This window comes from Lichenostomus cassidix, chromosome 7, assembly GCF_008360975.1.
Source record: "Lichenostomus cassidix isolate B80296 chromosome 7, HeHo_3.0, whole genome shotgun sequence".
Classification (NCBI taxonomy): domain Eukaryota; kingdom Metazoa; phylum Chordata; class Aves; order Passeriformes; family Meliphagidae; genus Lichenostomus; species Lichenostomus cassidix.
This window is the reverse complement of record NC_139488.1, coordinates 18,138,880-18,163,586: the sequence shown is the minus strand read 5'-3', so window position 1 is coordinate 18,163,586 and position 24,707 is coordinate 18,138,880. Positions and strand designations below refer to the sequence as shown.

General features: G+C 36.0%; 1 protein-coding gene across 1 annotated transcript in view; it reads left to right on the top strand.

Annotated features, from left to right (window-relative positions):
* Positions 1–20,171, top strand: part of GAD1 (glutamate decarboxylase 1) — a 31,449-nt gene extending 11,278 nt beyond the window's left edge. Inside the window, exons 6-17 of the mRNA XM_085066492.1 lie at positions 1,484–1,574; positions 6,104–6,216; positions 7,623–7,738; positions 7,841–7,920; positions 8,125–8,179; positions 9,311–9,427; positions 9,579–9,643; positions 12,953–13,031; positions 14,608–14,757; positions 16,103–16,210; positions 16,872–16,961; positions 18,655–20,171. Coding sequence (XP_084922618.1) covers positions 1,484–1,574; positions 6,104–6,216; positions 7,623–7,738; positions 7,841–7,920; positions 8,125–8,179; positions 9,311–9,427; positions 9,579–9,643; positions 12,953–13,031; positions 14,608–14,757; positions 16,103–16,210; positions 16,872–16,961; positions 18,655–18,828 — 1,238 coding nt within the window. The 3' untranslated portion in view covers positions 18,829–20,171. The remainder of the gene's footprint in view (positions 1–1,483; positions 1,575–6,103; positions 6,217–7,622; positions 7,739–7,840; positions 7,921–8,124; positions 8,180–9,310; positions 9,428–9,578; positions 9,644–12,952; positions 13,032–14,607; positions 14,758–16,102; positions 16,211–16,871; positions 16,962–18,654) is intronic.
* The last annotated feature ends 4,536 nt before the right edge of the window (positions 20,172–24,707 follow it).

The following is a 24,707-nucleotide window of genomic DNA, read 5'->3' as shown; positions in this document are numbered from 1 at the left end:
TCACCCCGAGCTCCCCGGGAGCTTCTGTGGGACCAGCAGGACCTGTCCCCGGGAGCTGAGAGGCAGGTAGCCGACGAGACCAGCTCTGTTCAAAGCGGCGTCTGGTGCAGCTTTAAAGTGCTGCTCGGATCGTCTGACTGCCCAGGACACACATTCTCCTGTGAGCTCCTGGGGCTCACATTCTCTCTTCAGGCGAAGCTCTCTTTAAAGTCACCGGGGCTGAATCTGCAGCCCAGCCTTAGGAGACCGCGGGCTCATTAACAGCTATGGGAGGTCAGCGAAATGTCGCTTAAGATAACTTTCCAGTCTGTGTGTCCTGGAAAGGAGGAGAAGTGCTGGTTTGTAAAGCAATAGCCAAGCCATGGTGGTATTTTTGGGCTCTAGCCCCGAGCCACTGGGTTCCCCGGGCAGGAGCAGCCCGGGTGCAGCGCATCCTCTTCGGGAAGTGTCGCGATGTGGCAGCGCCGGCAGGCTCACGCCTCCGAAAGATTTCTGCTGACATCGCTCGGGGCAGAATCGCATTTATTTCTTCATGTCAAAAGATGCTGATGTTCTCAGTGTTGAAGCGAATGCGACGTGACAGGGTCCCTCCAGGCATCGAGCGCTGACCTCCCTTCTGGGGCTGGGCTGTCCCCAGTGTGCTATCTGCCTGTCCATTCCCAGAGAGCAGAGAGTTCTAAATCATAACACCTCCCGCCTCCCCTCAAAGCCCGTTATCAGTTGATAGGAATTTCTTCTCTTCATGCTAGAAAAGTAGACCCCAGCAGCCAGGATTATTGCTTATATAAGTTGTTAAAGCAACTTCGGCTGAAATATAGGAATGTGATTTACTTCGGTTCAATAGCAAGCTCTGTTTAAGCAGGTGGATCCTAATTTACAAAGCATGTGGGGAAAGGGCCCGAGCCGAGGAGCTCCTGGGGGCTCTCTGTCCCCTCTGCAGCGCGTCGAGCCCCCGCGAAAAGCCTCTCCCGGGTCCTTGTACCTTCAGGAAGACTGGCTCCTCCTCAGCCCTCTCTCACTCCGGCAGCCCCGAGTCTTCCCTCTCTTTCTCCATTCAAATGCAAATGGCCCCAGTACCTGGAGGTTGTTCTACCAAGGCTGTGTTCTCCACCGCGTATTGCCCGCTCGAGCTCACAGCACGACCGAGGTGGGAAGGGAGCTCTGGAAATGGGCTAGCCCGAGCCCTGGAGCAGGTCCCGGACGTGTTTTACAGGCTCCATCGGCCCTGAGGTTCTCTTTTAAATTTAAATACAAATGATTCCATACAGAAACTCTCATTCAAAGTGTTTTTTCAAGTTTGTGGTAAGACATCGGCGAATGTTGGCTGTCGGTTTCCCCATAAGCAGGACTTGCTTTGAAAACTTTGCTGCAGTGTCCTGAGTGCAAACCTGTCATTTATGTCAGAAAAGGTGAATGGTTTAAAATTGAAACCTGAGAGACACCGGTAGAGTTAGCTCTAAGTTGCTCTCAATTCTCTTTTCAGGTCATCCTCGCTTTTTCAATCAGCTGTCCACAGGACTGGACATTATAGGCTTGGCTGGGGAGTGGCTGACCTCGACTGCTAATACAAACATGTAAGCAGTGCCTTGTCACCCGTGTCTCTGACTGGTGCTTACACGGGCTGCCATGTATCATGGTAGATACATATTGTCACAAATATGAAGAATTTTCATTTTTAAATGATGAATGCTACATCTTCAAAAACATTGTCTCACATTTTTCTTAATGTGTCAGTAATACAATGCAAATAGTTACATAAAGATGAACAGTTTTATGCTTCTTATAAATAGAAGTGCAAATATCTGAGAGCACATGGTAAGTAAAACATGATTATTCTAATGTAATAACATGAAATTCTTTTTCTTTTTTTCAAAGCTTTGTATCTAGACTGAGCAATTCTGCAGCTATCCATGGGTTAACAATAGAACACAAAATAAGGAAAAATTTATTGTCTTCTGTTGACTTCAGAGATAGCAAGCTTGAGCAAGCTGTTCATGTGCTAGCAAAGAAGTGGCTTCTGGGTAGCTTCAGAATGATTAAAATGTAACGCTGAAAAATAATTTTATGCTAATGAAGGAATTAGTCTAAGATTAATAAAATTGTGTGTAAATTAATAAATGGAAGTATAAAAAGTAAAAGTTAACATCTGAGTGCATCAAATAGGAAACTTTTCCTAATTTTTCATGACCTCAAACTTAATGAAAGTTAAATGTCAGTGTAAGGCATTATGATGAAGTTTTGCAACAAAGAGTGCAATTAATGAAAAAAAACCCAAAAGAACAACACTAAACAAAAACACCCACAAAAACAGAAAAACCCCAAATCGAGCAAAAAACCCAAACCACCAAAAAACCACCAAACCTTCTAGTCACTTTTTATTTATATTTTGATTTCTGTATGTTCAAAAATGTGATGGGGCTCCAAATATTCTGCAGGTAAGGCTGCTCTGTTTTAGTTTTGTATTGAATGTGTTTTAACTGTAAAGCTACCTCTGTTTTGGGTAGTTTGTTGCTAATTGTCATAATATAGGAAATGTATATGCAGATTGGAAAATGAACAATATTTTCTCTGGCCTATCTGTGAGGATATGGTTCATTAAATATAGCTGATTACTAGCAGCTCTGTGTAGATTAGGAGCTGTGCCTGTTTTGTGACATTAGCAATAAAATAAAAGTACCTAAGGTGCTTCAGCCAAAACCAGCTCTTTGTAATAATCATCTCAATTAGTTCTCTGTTTGCTAAAAATTGGTATGAGACATTCAAGTTTAAAAGCTGATTGGGAAGAAAACCCAACAATATATATTTTTATTGTTAAACAAGTATTGCAAAGTGCTTTAAAGTGCTTTGAAGTGCCTTTTTAGCAGCACAATTAAAAAACTGAAAACAGTCCTGATCCCATTTTTAAAAGAAAACTTTGCTTAAAGGTTGTTTCTCTGTGACAAATACTTCAACATCACTTTTCCCAAGCCCTTTTGACTAACTTAGTTATCCCAGTTTAGCTACCCTTTTTTAATCAGTGAAATTACAGAAATTTGATAGGACATGAAAGAAATCAGCTCTGTGGCAGACTGTGACAGGATTAAGAAATATTGCCATCATTATTAATAACATTGCACTCATTTATTCTCTTCTTAAAGAGTAACTCATTTTTTTTAATTGATGTTTTCCTCTGTTTTGGAAGCAAGTTGTTAAATAGCTAGTTTCTGATCCGTTTGTGCTTTAAACAAGAACATCTTGAAAATACTTCTCTGTGAACATGAAAATTTACTGTCTGTTTGTTAGTATGAGGCTTAATAAATGAAGAAGAATACCTTGAGCTCTTTTTTTCAGCAAACCAAAGTCAACATGGTGTGCTTTCAAATAACACAGTAATTGCAAGTAAGGTCAAAGCAAGATGTTTGTAAGATATGATTCAAAGGACTGACAGAGAAGGTTATTAAAAATAGCGAAATCACCTCTGTGAACTCTGGGGAACATATTATTTGTTTTGAGCAGTGTTCCAGCACACAAGAACAGGTTTTGACCTTTACCAAGAAACTGTTCTGACCTATTACAGCTACATAGGCACATAACACACAAGAAACAGTAACATTGAACTATGGTAGGGTATGTTTTCCATTTGCCATTTTTTCTTTTCTACAGATAAACAATACTTAAAATGTTTGTGAACAATTAAAAATATGTGTTTTGTTTGGCAGATGGGTTTTGAGTAATCAAAACATCTGTACTCTCTTAAAATTTTAAATTATCATTAGGAAATATTCCTTAAATGTCACTGTGAAGATAATATATAAAATTAAACATAATAAGCTTCCCACATTGACTTAGAAATAATGTATCAATGTGCTATTCATAGCTCAATCACTAGTCATGAGATCTTCAGCGTGGAAATTTCGGAATTTCATTATTCATCCAGTTCTAGAGATCTGTAGTACAGGGCATTCTCTCACCATGCAGCAGCCAACTGAGGTTAAAAAGCAGTATTATCTGGAAGTTCTGTTTCTGCCCACTGTTAGCTGAGACAGGAGAATATATTGATGGTTTCAGTATTATGCAGATATGCTTATGAATAGAAAATTGATATAAAATGCTCAGTGTTTGTTCTCAGACTGCTTTTTACATACTGACAAACAGGAGAATGGGTGGTTAGAATGATTTGGTCTAACAAAGTGGTTTGTCCTTTAAGTGGGAGCAGAATTAAGCACAGGCTTCTACCAAAAAAGCCTCTTGGTAAATTCTGTTAGTAAAGAGCTGATACTCATGACTGTTCTAGTTAATTCACAGAAATGCCTGTGAAGCTGTAACTGTAGGAAAAATCTAATCAGCATTTTTTATTAAGAGATTGATTCTAGAATTGGATGGTTCCTTTTAAGCCAAACACTTTTTTTTTTTTTTTTGGTTTTACTGAATTTTTAAAAATAATTTAAAACAAGTAAGATGGCAGTAACTTTAGCAAGATGTGATTTGTAAAATCATAGCCATCATCTAATATAGCTGCATTGGCCTCGTAATATATAAACTTCTGCTGTCTTTTATTTCTTGTCAGTTTTTGGAGACTCAAGTAATAACTACAGAATAGCATAAATAAGTACTATTTTCTTTGTGGTTTAATATATTCAAAATTCAGTGTGCAAGGTCTCAGGACAAAACTCAAAATGTGTTTAAACTGGTGGGTGAAAAAAATCACATTGACATAAACATACCTTGTATTGAGCTACAGTTAGCTATACACTGCTGAGTTCCTGTTTTCTTCAGTTGATCATGCTGCCTAAATAAAAACTGGAATATATTCTAAACTTGCAGTGCTTAAAACCAAAACAAACCAAATCCTCTGTGGGCAGACACCAGTTTATTAATTTTGTCTATTTGTAAATACTGGCAGCATCCAAACTTCAGATTAGTATTCAGGTGTCTCCGGCAGTTCTATTGATGATAAAAGCAAAATAAATAATATTTTGGCTTCTGAAAATAGCAATCACAATAATTAAACAAAATACAAATTTTTAATCTTAAGGGAGTGTTTTAAAAATGGTCATGGTGTTTCTCTGAGGGACTAAGGACACGTAAACATTGAGGAAAATATTAACAGTGTAAATACCAGTTTATCTGTAAACAAAAGACAAGCTTTTTGAGACAGATGTTTTCTTATTAATATCATGTCTTATTCAAGTTTGCTGTACCTATTCTCAAAATATCATTTTAGTATTAGAGACACAACACATACATTTTGATGAAATTATTCAAGCTGAGGACATCAGTCAAATCCAAAGTGTCAGGGTGTTATACTCTCATAGACTCCTTCAGAAATTGAGGTTAATTTTTTTCATATCTCTTTGTTTCCTTTCCCCCCTAACTTTCCCCCCCTCTCCCCCCCCCAGCAAGCAGAATCTGTTTACAGCAGTAGTAATTTATTTGTGTACCTTGATCACCAAAAATAGTTGTGTGGTTGTCAATTTCCATCCACATATCTGACTCTGACATCAGGGCATGCCAGGATATGTAATGTTTTTTGCCCTCATTAAGTGGATACAATAGTTGACTGCTGACTTGGTTTTGGTAATTGGTAATTAGAAAATCATCATTTGTAATTACTCCTGACAGTTATTGATCACACTGTATTGTAGAAGTAAGTTGTCCTTGGAGATCATCAACAGCATAAATCCACATAATTAATTATATTTAGACTTTGAAACCGTAACTCAATACTTCTAATTATGGTTGTGTTTAGCTCAGTGAAGTTCACTGTTTTCATAAGGATTTAACAGAATGTTATTCCACAAGTGTGGAGTTGGCAGTTTGGGAAACAACTGTTTTACAGGACAGCCTTGCACAGAAGTCAGCAGCGCTATGATGGTGAACGTTAGGTCTTACATTCACTATATAGAAAGTTGCAAAATAACTGATGCTGCAGGTTCTTTTCACCAATATTGTCTTCCTGAGGATTTTTGCTTGGGTAAACATTGCAGAATCAGACATCAATTTATTGAAAAACTTTCAGAAATCTCGAGCATTTTAACAAATAATTGCAGACTGGGAATTATCATGTGTTTTTATAATCTGTATCTGATTTTGTTCGTTTGTCTATTTTGCTTTATCCATGCAGGTTTACCTATGAAATTGCCCCTGTTTTTGTCCTCATGGAACAAATAACACTTCGAAAGATGAGGGAGATTATTGGATGGTCAAGTAAAGATGGTGATGGAATATTCTCACCTGGTGAGTTTTTTTCTGTTTCGGTGGTTTGACTATTACTTCAAAAGTTAAACATAGGTTGTGTCTGAATATTTACTACAACACAAAGCAATAAGTCAGATATTTTGAAGTAGGAATGCTTTGTTTAAACATCCCACAGAAAAGTTGGCGTGCAAAATTATATCTGCATATGGCCATGTACTATGGCTGGTCAGCATTTTCAAACTTGACAGCAGGCTCTGGTGCAAAGTTAGGTATTTAAACACCCCTTTTGTGCCCTTCAGTTCTGGCAGTGCTGAGCAACCACAGCTCCTGGTGACTAAGAGTTCTTGAAAATCATGTACTGATTTCTTTGGCGCTCAGTGAGGGCTTGTGCTCACAGCCAGGAAAAGGCTGTGATTGTCTGTTACTTTCTGGGATGCATTATCTGGGATATAATCTGATTGGATTCACAAGTGTGATTCCAGTGTAAAAGACCAAGATGAAGTGTCTTCCCATGCAAGTGGCACAAAGCCAGTGAGCAGTGACAGAAATGACTGATGATAAACCATCAGCTCCTGGGCCAATATGTGGACAATGTGGGTGCCCAGCAGAGTTCTTCTGGGTTTGGCATGAGGCAACACCATCCTGTTAGAGAGCACAAAGGACAATACCATTTCCTTTTACATCAGCCCACATTAAGTGCACACTTGTTTGAGCTCCAGTCCTATCTGCTAGAAAAATACACATCTTTCTCAGTGCTCTCATCATTGAAAAAATTTCGTCCTAGACTTATAGGTGAGATTGATCTTATTAAAGCTTGACGTCTGTGCCAAAGAACTGAGCTAATTGTTCAGAGCTCTTTTTAGCAGCAAACCAAGAGAAATAGGAGCTTTCCCCCAGTTCAAATTCTTCCAAAGTAAGTGTCAAAATAGATTAGCTAAATCATAGCCTGTGAAGTGCCTCTTTCCCATAGCCTGTGAAGTGCCTCTTTCTCCTAGCTGACTATGAGGGAGTTTAGAATAAGTAGCTCAGCTGTAGAAATCTACTTTTAAGCATCTGCTTAGATGTCTACAGTAAGATTGGATAAATCCATCCAATATGTGACATTTCTTCAGGCTCAGACAAGTTGATAAGTTTCTGTTGTTCTTGCTAACAAGATGTTATCATGCAAAAGCAGCACAATGAAAGCTAAACTTTTTAGGAATGTGTTACAAAATGATAGCAATTGAAAGAGATGGCATTTCGGAAATTCTGATTATCACTCTGGCTTTCTGGAGAGTCTGTCCTCTGCTATTTAGACAGATGCCTGTGCATTTCAGAGAAATGTTTTTTCATAGTTCACTGCCATTTCGACTGCATTATGCAAATGAGACTTGTATGTCTTTGGTATAATGTACTTTTTTTTTCATTATCACTTTTTTATTATTCTTTTATTTATTCATTCACAGGAGGAGCAATCTCCAACATGTACAGCATAATGGCTGCACGCTACAAGTATTTCCCTGAAGTCAAAACCAAAGGCATGGCTGCAGTCCCTAAACTGGTTCTCTTTACTTCAGAGCATGTGAGCTTAATACACTGCTATTTCTTAATTTGCTGATATATGTTATGAAAATGCTTCATCATTAAACAACCACTCCATTTAATGTTCATATGTTTGCTGCAGAGTCACTATTCAATAAAGAAAGCTGGAGCTGCACTTGGATTTGGAACAGACAATGTTGTTTTGATAAAATGCAATGAAAGGTAGGATGAATACTAAAGTTTTGATAGATTAAATGTGTTCATCTGTTAAATTTGTTTTATTGTGTTTAAGGACTGATTCAGTACAGTGTGTCAAGTTGCTAATGGTCTGTTGAGAAAATCCTATTAAATTATTTCAACTGCAGCTATCATTTCCATATACATTCTTTAATTTTCTTTGTCTTTCTGTTTCTGTGATAATTACAGAGGCAAAATAATACCAGCTGATTTGGAGGCAAAAATTCTGGAAGCAAAAGAAAAGGTCAGTGGTTCTAAAAATTAATGCTTAAATTCTTGGCTTAGTAAACTTGCTTCTTTCTTTCAAGCCTGAGTGTTGATGTTAAAGAGAACATTATAACGATATGAATATCATAACAATATTTTTACATGCTTAATTGTATATTCATGTATTGTTTGCGGAATTATCTGTATGTCTTGGTAAGGTTTCCATTTTCTGTTTAAAACCAAAATATTTTAACTCTTGCACCACAACTGTGGTTTATGACCTTTAAAAATTTCTTCCTGTTTGGAAATATATGGAAAAAAGCATGAAAACATAAAATCAAAGCTACTTTTATCTCAACTTTTAAGTTTAGCCAAACCCATAAAAAATTCTATAGAACCCCTAAAAAGTCCTATAGATTTCATGTAGGTAGCGTGCATATTTGCTAAATATAGACAGTAAGCTTTATTTATTAGGCATTAATTGCTATTTCTTGAATAAATGCAGTGGAAAACCCCATGGTTTTTGTATAAAACACCCAAAGTTAGAGCAATCAATGTTATTATTTTTTTATTTCTTAACTTCTTTGCATTTGGGCACTCTATGAAAAAACAGATCACATTTATTTCATCTAATTCAAAATTGTCTCTCTTTGATCTGATAGTTCCTCATTTATTGCTTTTGTTTTAGATTGCTTTGTTCTGCTTTGTTCTGTTTATTAGTAGATAAAGACTAAAGGAATAATTCAAGCTTTCAAATTGCCACTTACAAATCACTTATCACAAATCAACTTATTAATTAATTTTTGTTTTTACTGCTGTAAAAGTCCCAAATTTACTTGGCTATTGCTCATCTTCTACTACATTGTTTGAATCTCCCCCATGAAAGAAATTAGACAAAATAATATTCTTTATCTTCTAAATAGTTAATTTTGTGAAGTTATAAGAAAATAAAAACAGAGTTTGTTCTTACCATGTATATGATTAGTTAGTTTCTACTGTTGCTTATGAGTACTTTTCACACAGGAAGAAAAATATTTTTAGGTTAGAAAACGAGATAAAGTTTCTGGAATTATTTTCCTTTCCTTTTCTTTTTTTTTTTTTCAATTTTTAATTTTTTTTTCCTGAAATTGTTTTCAATTTATATTTAAAATTTTTATTTTTATTGTAGGGATACGTTCCTCTTTTTGTAAATGCAACTGCAGGCACAACAGTATATGGAGCCTTTGATCCAATACAGGAGATTGCAGATATATGTGAAAAATACAACCTCTGGCTCCACGTAGATGTAAGTAACTAAAAAAGTGCTGCTATTCAGGCAAAAGAAGATCTTAGTTTATGTATGTTTTTTCTTGAATTAAAATATTTATTGCTAGATCTGGAGTAAACTAAAATATGTTGAGCTTTTTAAAAATGACTCTTTTTTCTGTCTCTTCCAGGCTGCCTGGGGAGGTGGACTCTTAATGTCCCGAAAGCACCGTCATAAATTGAATGGAATAGAGAGGTACTGCACACTGCTTATTTGCAATACTGTTTTTAAAGTACTTTCATAAGGTACATGACACTTGAAAAATTCATTAAAATATTACTTTGCTACATTAAGGACTTTAAACACTAAATTAAACAGTAGTGAGTCAGATGGGAAGGTTCAGACTAGGAAGATTGAAACCATACTACAGAAGAAATCAGTGATGTATACCATTGAGTGAGAGGTAAGTTTTCAGCAGATTTGAAGGAAGATAAGGATATTACTTGGCAAAAAGGAAGGGAAATTGTTCTATACATAGCTTTGAAGGGATCATAAGTCTGGGAATGGATGGAGAAGGATTTTAAGAAAAGAATTAAGTGTGAGAGTTAGACAATCTCTGAAATGTAGGACTTTCAGAACAGCGGTGATAAATGAGGAATCGGGGAAGGCGCTTGAGCATGAATACCCACAGTGGGAATTTGTAGAGGTTCTCTCCTGAAAGATGTTTGCAGTTTTTCCGGAAAATACAGAGCATATGTTCATGAGTGTTCTGTAAATGGAACATACATGCTTAGTCTTCTATTGCTCAAAAATATATATATATATATATATATATATATACACACACGCAAAAATAGGTAGGTATATACAACAAAGAGAGGAGGTAGAGACTGAATTAGCAGCAATTTTCAGGGGCAAGTTTCAGTACCTACAAGGCTGGAAAGCACTATGATAGCACAGTGCTGATACACTTGTGCTGTACCAGGGAGAAGACTGAGGTCACTTATAGAGAGGCCAGAAAGGGTCAGAGATGCTCACCTGTCTCAGGGCACAGGGCCTGTGTGTTGGTGCCATGTGAGGATTACATGGAAGCAGGAAGCTCTTTAGAGGTCAGAGTGAAGTCTGCAGAAAAGAGCGTGTGTGTGCCCCCAAGTACATAACTCAGGTTGCCAAGATGCCCACTGAGACCAGAAGTCAGCCTTTGACAGAATCACATTTCAAGAGGTAAAGCATTTGTGTTGACAGCAGAGTGAGAGCATGACCCTCCCACTGGTCCTTACAATTTTGACCCAGGAGTCATTCCAGGCATAGTTTTTGGCACAGTTGTTCCCATATCCAATGATGACAATCTGTAGAAGATGCTGTATTTATAATCCCATGGGTGTGTTTGTCTCTAGATTTCCTTTGAAACTTTTCTGCCATAAAATGCTGCCCAGCTGCAAAAAAATCAGAAAAGCAATGAAGAATCAGAAACTTCAGATCTTTTCCATCATTGGAGATATCAGCCTCCAGGGGAGCAAAAAATATTTGAAGCAAGCTCCACCCCTATGCTCTTAAATTAGTACCAAATTGCTTCCTTGAGTTGGCTGTGCTGAATATGGGCACTGTGTAAAGGTGTAAAATGAGTACAGTGAGCAATGCTCTTCCTTAGGGAAAACAAACTTTCCTGGGTTTGGGCATCTCACACAGTAAGTGAAGAATAAGTTCAATGTCAAGGATAGTACACAGAAGGACTGGCAGCAAAACCATGGTGACCCTTCTGTCACAAGGACAGGAGCATGGGGCGTCAGAAGCAGCAGAATCCTCTCAAACCTTTGCCCAGACCAGTGTGCCTCTGACTCATGGCAACATGACTAATATTAAGTCAGCATTGCAAAATCATTTTCTTAAGCTACAGAGGTTTGGTCACAGGAGTTTGGCACACCCCTTTTGACCTGAGGTCAACCCAGAGGTGCTAATTAAGGCCATAATTCTAAGCAAATACAGTAAGCAGCAGGCCATGAAGCATGAAATTATTTCTTTCCTAGTCAGCTATACACATCAAACATGGGATGGGGCCCACATGTACTGTGTAATTGCCTGTCATGGGCCCCAGCTGGGGTCTGCTGCTGATACTCAGGTGGTACTTGGCCTGCTCAGAGACATTGGCATGGAGGGCTGGCATGCTGCCATGGTACAGAGCTGGGACTGTCTGTGGTAGGATAGCCTCTGGCAGGGTGGCTGCACTGAGGAGAGAGTGACATCTTCATGTTAAAATAAACCTAATGCTCCTTGAGAAGAATGACTTACAATTGTCGTTGTTTGAAACCCTGAAAGTTAAATGAATGTGCTAAACTGAAGGCATAGTGTTTTAAAAAGGAAATAAGTCATTATATAAATTCCTTTTTCCTGCCTGCTCCATCTGAACTATCAGTGAAGTTCTTTAATTGCCTCCTAAGTCTGAGTTATTTATCTGCTGGTTTGCATTGCATAAGCAGCTGATTTTAAATGGATGGTGAGCTCTCTAATACAGCACAGGCTGCACTGTTCTTTCAGCTGAGGGGTACTACAGTCTAACCTAGCACACACAGAGGTTGGAATCATACCTAGAAATCAGTGGTCCTCAGACTGGGGTGAAGACCTTGTTGTGTTGCTCAAAATAGAGAAACTGTGGTTGTGTCTGTGTCCTCTGAGAGCATTGTGTAGAAGAGGAGGAAATCCCTTTTAATTTTCTTTCAACCACATTGTAAAAACACATGCATGGTCTGTGAAATACAATTACGCACTTTGCTTCTCTGGAACATGCAGTGAATCAAGGGGACATTTGGTAATTAATTACTCAGGGTGAAAAGGTCAATGGATGTGCAATGTTGGCACATTTATTTTAGCATCATCATTAAACTGTCTAGGATAGTATGTTAAAATACAGAACATCTGTTTGACTTGTAAATTAGGTGATATTCTGCATTCACTTGTGTTTATGTGCAAGAAGTTTTAAGCTTTACATACAGAATGGTAGGATGTGATATAAAGTTTTAGAGCCTTTTAACAGTCCATGGGCTTGACAAGCAAATGCTGTGACTCTGACTGGGAAAGCAAGTAAGCATGAAAAGCATCTTTCCTTTTCCTTTCTACTTTTCCAGCAGCTGTTTACTGAAGAACTGTATTCTCCCATAATTCATTTTAGTCTGTAATTCTCTGACATCCCTGCTTTCCCAGTCAGTACCTTGAATTGACAGAACATGCCAAACCAATCTTGTTATTTTTATTAGTGCTATTTCTAGAAGTGGAATCTTCTGGGGATGATGTTACTGTATCAGCTAATCAGTCTGATACTAATGAGCTGGTATTAGTAATAATATAAACTAATCACAAGTCTGACATTGCAATGTTAACACAAAAAAATATTCCTTTCCGGGGCAGCCTAATTGGGAAAGAAGATACTTAAGACAGTAATAATATCCATAGTGATATCATCATGGTAAAAACTCCATGTATTTCCTGCTGAAAGCAGAAAACAAAGTTGACTGCTTCAGATGAATTTTCTGTTTTCCAGACCTATCTGAATGTGTAATTTTTTTGCAGAGCCAACTCAGTCACTTGGAATCCACACAAGATGATGGGAGTGTTGTTACAATGTTCTGCCATTCTTGTCCGGGAGAAGGTCTGCCTTATATTTAATAATTAAACACTTTTTTAAAAAGTAAATATCTTTTAAAGAGAGTACTGCAAAATCTGCTTCATTTCAAAAATTCTTTTGGAAGTAATAATTGTGTGGATTTACATTTTGTTTTGGAAGTTGTTTTATCTGTCCTGAGGTTTTTGGCTTTTTTTGTTAAAGTGGTACATAAGATGGGTCAGATCCTCACTTGTTGGATCGTTGCATATTCTAACAGCAACAATAGAGCCATACTGGTGTACTTCATCTGAGCACCTGCCCTGTTGTTTCTATGATATACTGAACATAAACCCTCAGTCTTGGTACTCCGTCACAGTCCAAACTGTTTAAATAAGAAGCAGGTTTTTTACCTTACACAGTGGTTTAAAAGTTTCTCAGTTATGGTGGAAAGAAACATGCTGCTTTTATTATGACTGTCTGTATTTTTAGGGCTCTCATCTAGATTCTTTGTTGTCATCAATGAAAGCAAAGCCAGAGTCTTGTTTCTTTTACGCAATAAATATTTTTATTAAATTATAAGAAAGAAAGTAATATTGTCTGTGAATAGGACTAATTATATTGTCTGCTAATCTCTTGTATGCCATTTGCTACTGGAAGAGCTTAGCTGAAGAAGTAATCCCTGTGTATAGAACTGGGATGGCAGAGTTTTAAGTTGCAGCCCTCTGTCTGCCATTGTTCTTCTAGTCAATCCATCTCTAAACTGAAGACTGCAGCATTTATTTATCTTTGTAAAACACATCTATCAAAGGGAAGCACAAGCCTTTGTTTAGTGGCATGGATGCTTATTGTGCCAACTATTGCAGCATTTTTGCAAGGTTTTTGTTCTCTGTATGAGAACTTTGATAGGTGTTTTTGTATTTATCAGACACACTGGTGTCTTCAAGTTTCTTTCAAAAAACACTAATAAGCTCTAAAGGAAATGCAAATAGTTTTAGAAATGTCACATATAAGACTTCTGTGTAACATACAGATTTGCTCCTCTGTGTTTCCAGCAGACATTTTTACCAGTAGTCAAAAATTTTTTGTGAACCACATTTTTTTATAAGCAAAGAATATCTGGTTTATGTAATTTGTGCTTATACTTATCACTTGTGTTAAGTGTCATAAAGCTGAACTATATAGAAAGTTTAAGTCTTCAATTAAGTATTTTCACTTCATTTTGTGTGGCTATCTGTTGAACTGAGAGACCACAGCTTTATTCTGGTGTGTAATTTGAAAAATCAGAAATTTAAGAGTTAAGATCATAGCCTTACAAATTGAAGTGGACGAAACTAATATCACAAACTAAGTATCCAAATTAATCTGAGACTGTTCTTTCAGTGGGGTGTGTTTGTGTGTGTAAAACTATATGACTACTGAGAGACTTCTAAGAGAACCACCTTAGGTTATAAAATTAATTTTGTAGCTCAGTTTTACAAAATATGTATGTTATAATATGTTGCATTAAAGAACAATTCTTCTGTACACATTTGAAATACATTTTTATACATTATTAATGTGTACATTTTCTCATGTGCACATGCCAGGTAAGTAATATGGGTGTACATGGTTTTCATTACAGGGTATCCTTCAAGGCTGCAATCAAATGTGTGCAGGCTATCTCTTCCAGCCAGACAAACAGTATGATGTCTCCTATGACACTGGAGATAAGGCAATACAGTGTGGTCGACATGTGGACATTTTCAAATTCTGGTTGATGTGGAAAGCAAAGGTAAATAACAAGAGTTTAGCGCAAAAACCAGAAATGTATGTATTTAATTTATAGGTACCATGTAATGGAACAATTTATTTTAATATAAATGCTTGTGTAATTACAATCTCTAAACACACAAGTATCCAAGTATTAACTCAAGAAATAACTATTTGAATTATAGAACAATGTTTGCTATCAGAAAATTCAGGTGGCAATTAGAAGGAAGGTTTAAGTCACTAGATGAGTTCTGCAGAATAATCATTGAGGGCAGGGCACCAAAACGGTCTCTAGCTGTGATTCTCTACACTTTCATATGTATTTTATGACAGATTACTTGTAGCGACAGCAGAGTAGCCTTGATGACTTACAAGGGTCCTTTGAACATGACATTTCAATGCATAGATTTTATAAGTAATTTGGAAGACAAAGCCTTTTTATTAGGAAGCCTTGCCCAGCTGACAGTTCAATGGTTGATTATCTGTTACTACTGTGGTATGCCCAGATAGCTGATTTTAAGCATGGGTTTATGGCCAGGTTTACATGTTCACAAGATTAGGGTTCATGTAGTCAAGAAAACACATTTCATTTTTATTGCTTTATCTCCAGTCATCTCATTACTGTTATTCTTGCTCTTCTGCTGGCAAAATGGGAATTTAGTTGGGTAACCTGTTCACAAACGAATATTTTTTTATAAAATTGATATTAAATCTAATGATAAAATCCACAATCATAAAATGATTTTCACTTTGGGAGAAAGTGCTTGCTTCTTCATTCAGGTACAAAGCCTGAATTAAAAAAAAAAAAACCCCAAACCAAAACTAACTATTTATTATCAGCATTCATATGCTTTTTCTGGGATTATGATCTTGACAAAAGATCAGTGTGTAGGCAAGTGGCTTCTAGTAAACGTATTGCAGACTTTTGCTTGCTGACTTAAATGTACATTTCTAGCAAACTGCTCAGAGGAAATAAATTGCTTCCCAATTCTTACCCTTTCAACTGAGTTCCCATTCCAAGTTTCTGGTCTTTCAGCAACAGCTGTGAAGCCAAGACTTAATACCCGTAACATTTTTGGAAACTGGAAAAAAAATACAAAAGACTTAAAATAATCTACTAAAAATAGTGAAAGTCTTTATTATTTTCATAATAAATTCTTTTAAAATGAGACAAAACCAAACTGACTTACAATTAGGCCACCTTTAGCCACTTTTTTAGTATTCATTAACTCTGCTTTTAAGTTACAAGAAATAGTACCGCTAAATGTTTTCTGCCTGAAAATATTTGAGTGAAGCCTGTCTGAAAATATGATTGTATCAGAGGAGAAAAAAATGACCATATAATTAATACTTTCTTATTAAAACAGGGTACAGTAGGATTTGAAAATCAGATCAATAAATGCCTGGAGCTGGCAGAGTATCTCTACACTAAAATCAAAAACAGAGAAGAATTTGAGATGGTTTTTGAAGGGGAGGTAAGTTTGCCTTCATATATGTAAGAGCCAAACCTGTCTTCATGCTTCTCACAGTTCTTCGAGACAGCTATGCAAAACTGCTCTTATTTTCTAAAGAACTACATGACTATTGGCATCTGGGCAGTTTTTTTTGTCAAATGCAAGTGGTTTTGTATTATAAATATCAGATTTATCTTCTCCTCTTCTAGAGAGGACTTCTCAGTCTAGGGCTTGAAGATTACCTTAACACAACCTACTCACACTGAGATTATGACACACATAACTGAGAATCTGCTATTTTTGCTGTATGTTCTGTTGCTAGTGCCACTACCTAAACCTTTGAGTGTTAGTATAAACTTCATTTCTCCATTTACTAAGAAATGGAAAATTGGGTTGCCGTTGCTGTGATCCTGGAAAACAGTTACTCATAAAACTGCACAAAGGTGAAAAGCATTTGCAGTTCATTAGCACTCTAAATACTGTAAATGGGACAATGTATAGGGAATCTAAGGCAGCAGATGCAAGCAGCAGTACTTCAATCTGTTAGCAGGCAGGACAAGGAAAGTTAATACTATATTTTGTATTTCAAGTCTGTGATAAAATATGCTACTGACTAGCCTTTCATGTGGAACTGATCTGTATTATTTTTTTAATTGATGTATATGTTTGTTTCTTTCTGCAGCCTGAGCATACAAATGTATGTTTTTGGTATATTCCTCCAAGTCTCAGGGGCATGCCAGACTCTGATGAGAGAAGAGAAAAGTTACACAGGGTAAGTATTTTTGGTTAAGTGTAAAAAGATAATCTACTCTTTCAATCCAAAGTTTATTATTTATTAAAAATAATGTCTCTGTGTGCTGACACATACTCCAAATTCTGAGACACCAGTTCTCCATTGCTTGGTATGACCTTCATATTTGTTCACTTTTGTCTCCTATTTATATTGATGCTGAAGTTATGTTTTCCCAATAGAACCAGAGTCAGAACATACTCAGTTATCCTTTGGTTTGGAACTTCTGTGCTCACAAGTGTTACAAGCCTTCAAAAAATAGCTAGGCCCACAGACATCACAGTCTTGTTTGGATAGGACAGCTTATCAGCAAGAAAAACAGAAGGGTAATTATTTGAAAATGCTTGGACAGGTAAAGGACACGAAAATCTCTAACTTCCTTCTCAGGTATTTATTTTTATTTTAAATGCCAGTGCATTTTAATGCATTTCAGTGAAAATGAATACCCTTTGAAGGACTTTGGGATAAATTTATTTGAAGTTATTTGAAGTTATTTGAACTTATTTAAACTTATTTGAAGTGGTAGAGGGAAGTGAAGGCATCATAGAAGCATCATTAGGAAAAATATCATGTAACTTAGGACTTGAGGGAAACAAAATACATTAATTTTGTAGTAGTGTTTTAGACAGAAGTGGAATGAAATACATTCAGGAGACAAAAGAATTATTTCATAGGTGTCAAGAGTAATTGCTCTTGTGCGTGCTTGTGTGTGTGTGTGTGTGTGTTAGGGAAGGGAGGAGAATGGGAAGACTTGGGAGATTTTTTAGAGGATTTTATGACTGCATTACAATGGGGAAAGAGAATAGAAATTCCTGGGTCAAGCCACATGTCATATAAATAAATTGCACCCCCCCCCCAAAAAAAAAAAAAGGGAAAAAAAGAGAATAGAGGAAGATAGAGGCAAGAGGTAAGAAACAGCAAGAGGGATGAAATATTTGATTTGACTCTGTTAAGTTTTAGAGGACATCATAAAGCATTCTACAAAACAGTAAAAGAGCCAGACATCTGACCTTGGCTGGCAGAGAGTAGAGCAGGAGAAAGAAGGTCTGGATGGAAAAACTGGGCTTAGTCAATAGCAAATATTAAGACTGTCAGAACATTATTCCTTTTAAATTAAACCAAGGAAGTGAGATTGTGGTAAATATACAGTATTGCAAAACTACTGGAAGGTTTCCATGGCTTACGCTAACAGAAAATATTCTTTATGACATAGATCTTGTTGAAAGATTTCCATTGTTGTCCCTACACACCAATTGCTTTGAGGATACATAATATTCTCATGGAAAACATCCATTAGCCTCAAAAAGGTCTGGAGTGGATTTTCATGCAGAAGCAGAAAATGCTTCGTCATGACAAAATCTTCAGCACAAAGAAATGAGATGTACATTTAATATATAAAATTATTACATAGTGAATACTCTAGGATGCTATTAATGTGTAAATCAAAAGACAGATATTATTGTTGTCAATTTTCCTTTAAATAGCCAATCCTACATATTTCGTTTTTTTAAGCTTTTTCTGTTACAGACATTTTTTATTAAAACATGTGCCTCTCAAAAATAATTTTAAAAAAAATCCAAATTAAGAAATGCTGTGACATACAAAGGAAGAATAATTGTTTTTCTTCTCTCTTTGTCTCTCTCTCTCTCTCTTTTTTTTTTTTTTTTAAATAAAGGTGGCACCCAAAATCAAGGCATTGATGATGGAGTCAGGTACCACCATGGTTGGATATCAGCCTCAGGGCGATAAAGTCAACTTCTTCCGAATGGTCATCTCAAACCCAGCAGCAACTAAGTCTGACATTGACTTCCTCATTGAGGAAATAGAGAGGTTGGGGCAGGAGCTCTAGTGGTTGAATTATTTATTTCTCTAAGTCACGGTTTTCCAGCACGGGCTATTTTTTTAACCCAGTTCTGCAGAACATGTTTTAAGGAAATTCTCTTTCTGTAAGTTCCAATCTCCTAAGACATCCTTAAACAAAACAGCTATAGGCTACTGAAATATATATGTATTGGTAGATCATATTATTGAGGGAAAATGTATTATCTTGAAGTTGAAGCACTATTGACTCTTACATTGGTCTTGTTTATTGTAGTCAGCAGGAAATTAGTAAGTATTAAAATAGCAAATTAAGAACTCTGCACAGTATATATGTACAGTATAAATAAATAAAAAAATTATATATATACATATATATATATATATATAAAAAGTGGTTATAAACTTAGATCTAAGCCACAGCATGTTTTCCACTTTAAGAAAATTAACTTTTCCTTCAACAGTTTTGATGTGGATAATGTGCTACAAGTTTTTCTGCCAGACAGAAATAGACATATAGAAACATTTCTAAAATGTAGATTCTTAGGAGCTAAAGCAAATGTATAACAGTATTAGATCTTATTGTTGGTGCTTTTCTCACATACAAAACAGCAATCTCTGAGAGCACCTTTGAGTAAAATAGTTGTACTTGCCCTTTAGTGTCAAATCAGGGGATAACAGTAGCAGAGTCATTGTAACAGGTATATTATTGCTGTATTTTTAGAGGTTAATTTGTGTAGATTGTGTATATTATTGTTAAATGACTTTGTGTAAAAGGATTTAAATGTAATAGTTTTACAGCAAGATAACTGTTGAATTGTAGGTATCTGAAATATTTGCTTCTTTATATGCAGAGATTTACCATGCTGAAGAGTTGTCTTGTATTTTCTTCTGTTTGTAATGTAACCTATTTATATATTATTGAAGTTCTAAATAATGTTTATGGTATTTTAGTGTCTTTGTGAGCCAAAGAAAAAATACAAAAATATTAGTTGACACTTTCGTTTAAATCCTAGTGCCCTTAAAGTAATACCTTACAGATAATTTTATTGAAGATAAGGAATTCTAACATTGTGTATAAACTGTCAAATTATGAGATCCCTTTAATCTATTAGAATTATAAGAAATTTCAGTTTTATTTATTGTAATGTCAGACTGTCTGTTCAGTGTTCTGAATGCTTTTCTAGTGAATATTGACTGCTAACCAAGGCCCCTGTTTTTGAGTTTATTTCAGGACTGACCTCTGTGACCATTTTAACTAAATTCTGTGGGAGTTTTAATCAGCATCATTCTTCTAGTGATATGGAATTCACTCTCTGTTTGGAGCTTATAAAAGAAATAAAACCAAATGTAATCTCAGTATCTTTTAATACAGCTGGCTTGTCCCAATAATTTCAACTGGTTAGGCTTTTCAAAGTATAGACACGGGATTCATCTGCAGCTTGATCAATTTTAATCATTAGATAATCAATACTACTGAGTGGAAAAGTCCATACTGGAAACAGAGTAGTGGAACAAAATGGAGATTCAATAATCCTCTGTTCACTGAGTTAGTGTCATGGTGGTAAATAGAATATGCAAATTCCAAGTGTTTTCATACATGATTCTATGCAAGTCAGTAATTAATTGCTTTTTCTCCCTCCCCTCTGTCGCTGTTGAGCTGCTAGCAGAGAAAAGAACCCAGTTCTCAGTGGCAAGAAGGAAAAAAGCCTTTATTGTTTTGATTTCTATATATATATAGTTTTTTCAGATGTCGCCCCGATTGGTCAGCCTGAGACCTCCCCCTAGGCCTGATTGGCCAGGCCTGAGCTGTCCAAATCTTGGGACACTCTTTTAAAAAACATCCAAACTTTATCTTTGTTTATGAAACACAAAAAGAATTCTCATGGGAAAGACCTGTGCTAGCCACACCCCTCCACCTCAGTAATAAAATGGAATTATTTTGGAAACTTTCATTGAAATAGTCATGCTATTCAGTTTTTGCAGTGTGTCTGGCTACGGTCAGTCCTGTGGAAGGACATGTACAAGCAGGAGAGATTTCCATCCTGCAGGTCCCACTGGTTGTCTTTTGAGGATGATGTTTCACATTTTTGGCTGTGTTAGCACGGGGAGAAGAAAGAAGCTGTTATGGTAAATGCTGTATTATATTGCACAGCCTTTCCAGCTTTTCATAGGACTCTTGCTTATTCCTCTTTCATAGCCTTCTGTAAAATCTTTCCTTGAAATCGAGTTGGATCTAAAAATTTTTGTAAGTTTGTCACTGACATTAGAGTTATGAGCATGGCTTTCCAAATAGTGTCTGTATTGTTGCTTTTATATCATTAAACCCCCTAGTAATCTTACCAAGGCAGTGTTTCTTTCATTAGGGTTTTCCTCAAGACAGTGTAGTTGGTTTCTTGCCTTCTTGATCTTAAACTTCAATCTCCCTCAATTATAAACCTATTGTATTACTACCTATTCAATACTTGACATTTCCTGATGTAAACATCCATTCTGTATGACCTGAGGCCTGCAGTACAGTAGTCAGCATGAACATTGACTTCAGTACAAACTTCCATAACATTAAATTCCATTCTTTATATATACCAGCTACTCATCAAAACTAGAGGGTCTCTCATTGATAGCTGTTCTCAGAGTACAGAAAGAAGTTTGTTTTGAAGAAATACATGTCCCATTTTTATTACAGATTTCTGTCTGAAATCTTGTCTCAGTCAGTTTTACTTTATTCAAAGGGCAGCTACAGAAGATTGAAACATTTCTGTCCATCCTTCTTGTTTATGAGAAGCAATATGACCTAATATAATCAATCCAAGATGTATAACTGGTGACTTAGCTTCACTAGAGGATTTTATGTCTTCCACACAAGCACCATAGTTCTTACAACTTCCACCAGTTCTTAGGTGGGAATTTCTGATTTCCTCCACCTTCTTCATCAAGGTATTTCAATAACAGTATTACTAAAACTCTAACTTACCTTCAGTCCTCTAACCTTAGTATTTTAACCTCGTGAACCTTGTATCCAGATCATCATCTCAATATTCTAATAACTGTCCAATGTATTTGAAATGTTAAATCTCCTTGAAGCGTATAAACTAGGTGAAGAGACTCCTCCTCATCCTGATCATGAAACTGTAGAAAAGACCCCAATGCAGCTTACTGGCATTCATACAGCAAGCCCCTAACAGTTCTGTGATATAGTCAGAAACAGATCTAGAGCTCTTCAGTACATATATAATGTTTTGCTCACTAAAATATCTGCTTCTTCGTTTAATGGAGTATCTTGTGTTTTGAAGGTCAAAAGCATCAGAAGTTCTTCCTGCTCCCAATGATGGTTTATAGCTAGGTGGGAATAATGGAGCTCCTCCTGCCTGTTTTGGAAGCAAGGCAGTTAATGCATAGGTGTTTTCTCTAAAGACAGAGGGCTTAAATTTATCTTCCTACCCTCTGCATTTATCATCCTTTTCTGCAGTGTTGTGTCTTTACACAGATGACCACAATTAGATTTTTGCAAAGCTTTTAATTCTAATATCAGATTCTGGGGTGTTTTCCTATTACATATACCATGTTCAACAGGCACTGTGCTCATATAAATTTCTGACTCAGTCAGCTAATTTTAACAGAGGAGTTATAGTCATTAGTGAGAAAACTCATCCGTTTTCTTATTAGGTCATTTCCAGCTGAGTAATACACCTCAGCTTCTCAGACTAATGCTTACCTGGAATTTTCCTGCTTTTTAATCCATATACTATTGACTGTCAGAGATTGGGATGTATGGATATACAGAATTATTGACTAATTCAAAGAATTTTAATTCTAGGCAAGCAACTTTGTTTTTATGAGGTTTAAAATATTCTCTAAGGCAGCAATTTTGCCTTTAAAAACATATGGACAATCCCTGTAAACTTGCAGGGGGAAATTCAGATCAATTAAACAATAGGCAAAATTTTAGTTGAACAGGTAGCTGCAGTGCTTATTAACTGATATAATTTATTTGGAAAAGACTGACCATTGGATAAAAATCAAGAGCAGCTGAGGATTTTGAATGAGAAAAATTCTGATTGTGTTATTAAAGGTAATTTTTAGAGAAGATAGATTAGACCATTCACAGGAAACAGATGGAACCAGGGGCCTTGGGAATAACTCAGAATTTTAAAATCATCATGGACGTAGCTCATAATCTGTTTTTTGAATGGTGACAAATATGAAGAGATTTTTTAAACAGAATCTCTGTTTTGTGGTTTAAGAAATGTTGAAGTTATAAAGAAGTTATGCAATGCAGTTTTAATTTTTCAATAAAAGTTTATCTTAAAAATGACTAATTTGTCTCATACAATTTTTGTGAGATCTTTTGTTTCCTTAAGAATATGAGACAAAAGCCATGCAACACTATCCCTCACCTTAAAAATAATAAGGCAAATGCTAAGGCAAATATTTAATTTTAATTGTGGATTGAATGTGATCTTGTACCAACAGAGACTGAAGAAGAACCACAATCACTGAACCTTGGTCATTTTGGACAGGATCATTGAGACATTATTACTGTGTATAATATGAAAAATGTGATTAAAAATCTTGGATTCTGGACCATATTTTGTGGTAACCCACCCTTCTCTTGTGGGAGATAAAATAATTTTAGGGCTTTTTTTAATACCAAAGATATTGAAAAATAAGAGTGCATTTTGAATCAATTGAAGTGTAAGAATCTCATTTTCATGAAATAGACAAATTCTGATTAATTGCTGCTTTATGCATTATCCATAGAACTGTCATTGATTTTAACAGTATGTAAAAATTTGATTTTGATTGCTTTAGGGTAGGATGAGCATCTTTCAGGTAGGATGCATTTTCTTAAGATCAGTTTTATTTCCAAGTTAAATATTTTATGAAGCAAGCTAGTCGTGAAAAATATATGCAAAGAAAATTATTAAGTCAATTAGTGTAGCATACAAATGCATAATGTAAAGCACTAAAAATTATGGAAGATGATTGTATGTTGTGAGTATTAAGGAATGTTCAGCTTACGCACAGACTTCAGTACAATGTTAGGACCACAACAAGCCTGCTGTTAGTACAGCTCTCTGTGGTCAACAAAATTACACCTGCATTAATTTCTTCTGCAATGTTTTATAATTTTCAAGTTGTGACAGTTATGCTGAGGGTGATAATGCATGAATTGGGGGTACTGTTCACTCAAGAACAGCAGCTTAGAAGAGGAGATGAGAAGATGCAAGTGTTGTCTGAAAACAGAGGTTGAAAGGAAGGATGGCTGCAAAACAAAGAAAGATTTGTGTTTCATTAGAGCATTTGAAAGAATGAGACTTTTGGACAAAGCTAGATTAAAATGTTGAGTAGAAGAAAAGATGCAAGCTGATGATTTTAAGTAGACCTGGTAAAGAAAGAGTAAAGTTCTGGTTTTCTGTTTTAGTAGATCTATCTACTGAGGAATAATGGAACATTGTTTAGTAATGATGATAACAGAAAAATCTGAAGATAAAATATTACAGCTCTTGAGTTATTTCTGCCAATTATAAGGCAATTTGTTCAGCATCTGAATGTAATTGTTTCAGATTGGATAAGTATTTTGATATGTGTATTTGTGAGTGTATTTATATTTCTTGGTGTAAATGAGAAGAACATGTACGTCTTTACATACTCAATGTGTATCAGAAAAAAATAAGTTTTGCATGATGGTGACTGTTTTGTGTACAACTTTTCAGGACAATTGAAGTATAATGTTAAACAAATATATAGGAAAGGAAATAGCAAATTATTTTCCCTTACCTTTGAAAGTATGTGTGTGTGTGTGTTGGATATTTATATGGATTATTAAATCTCTATCACATGAAATTCTCAAATTACATAGCTTTTAAGAGGATACCAGTCTGGTTTATCTAAGAACAGTTGGTTTGA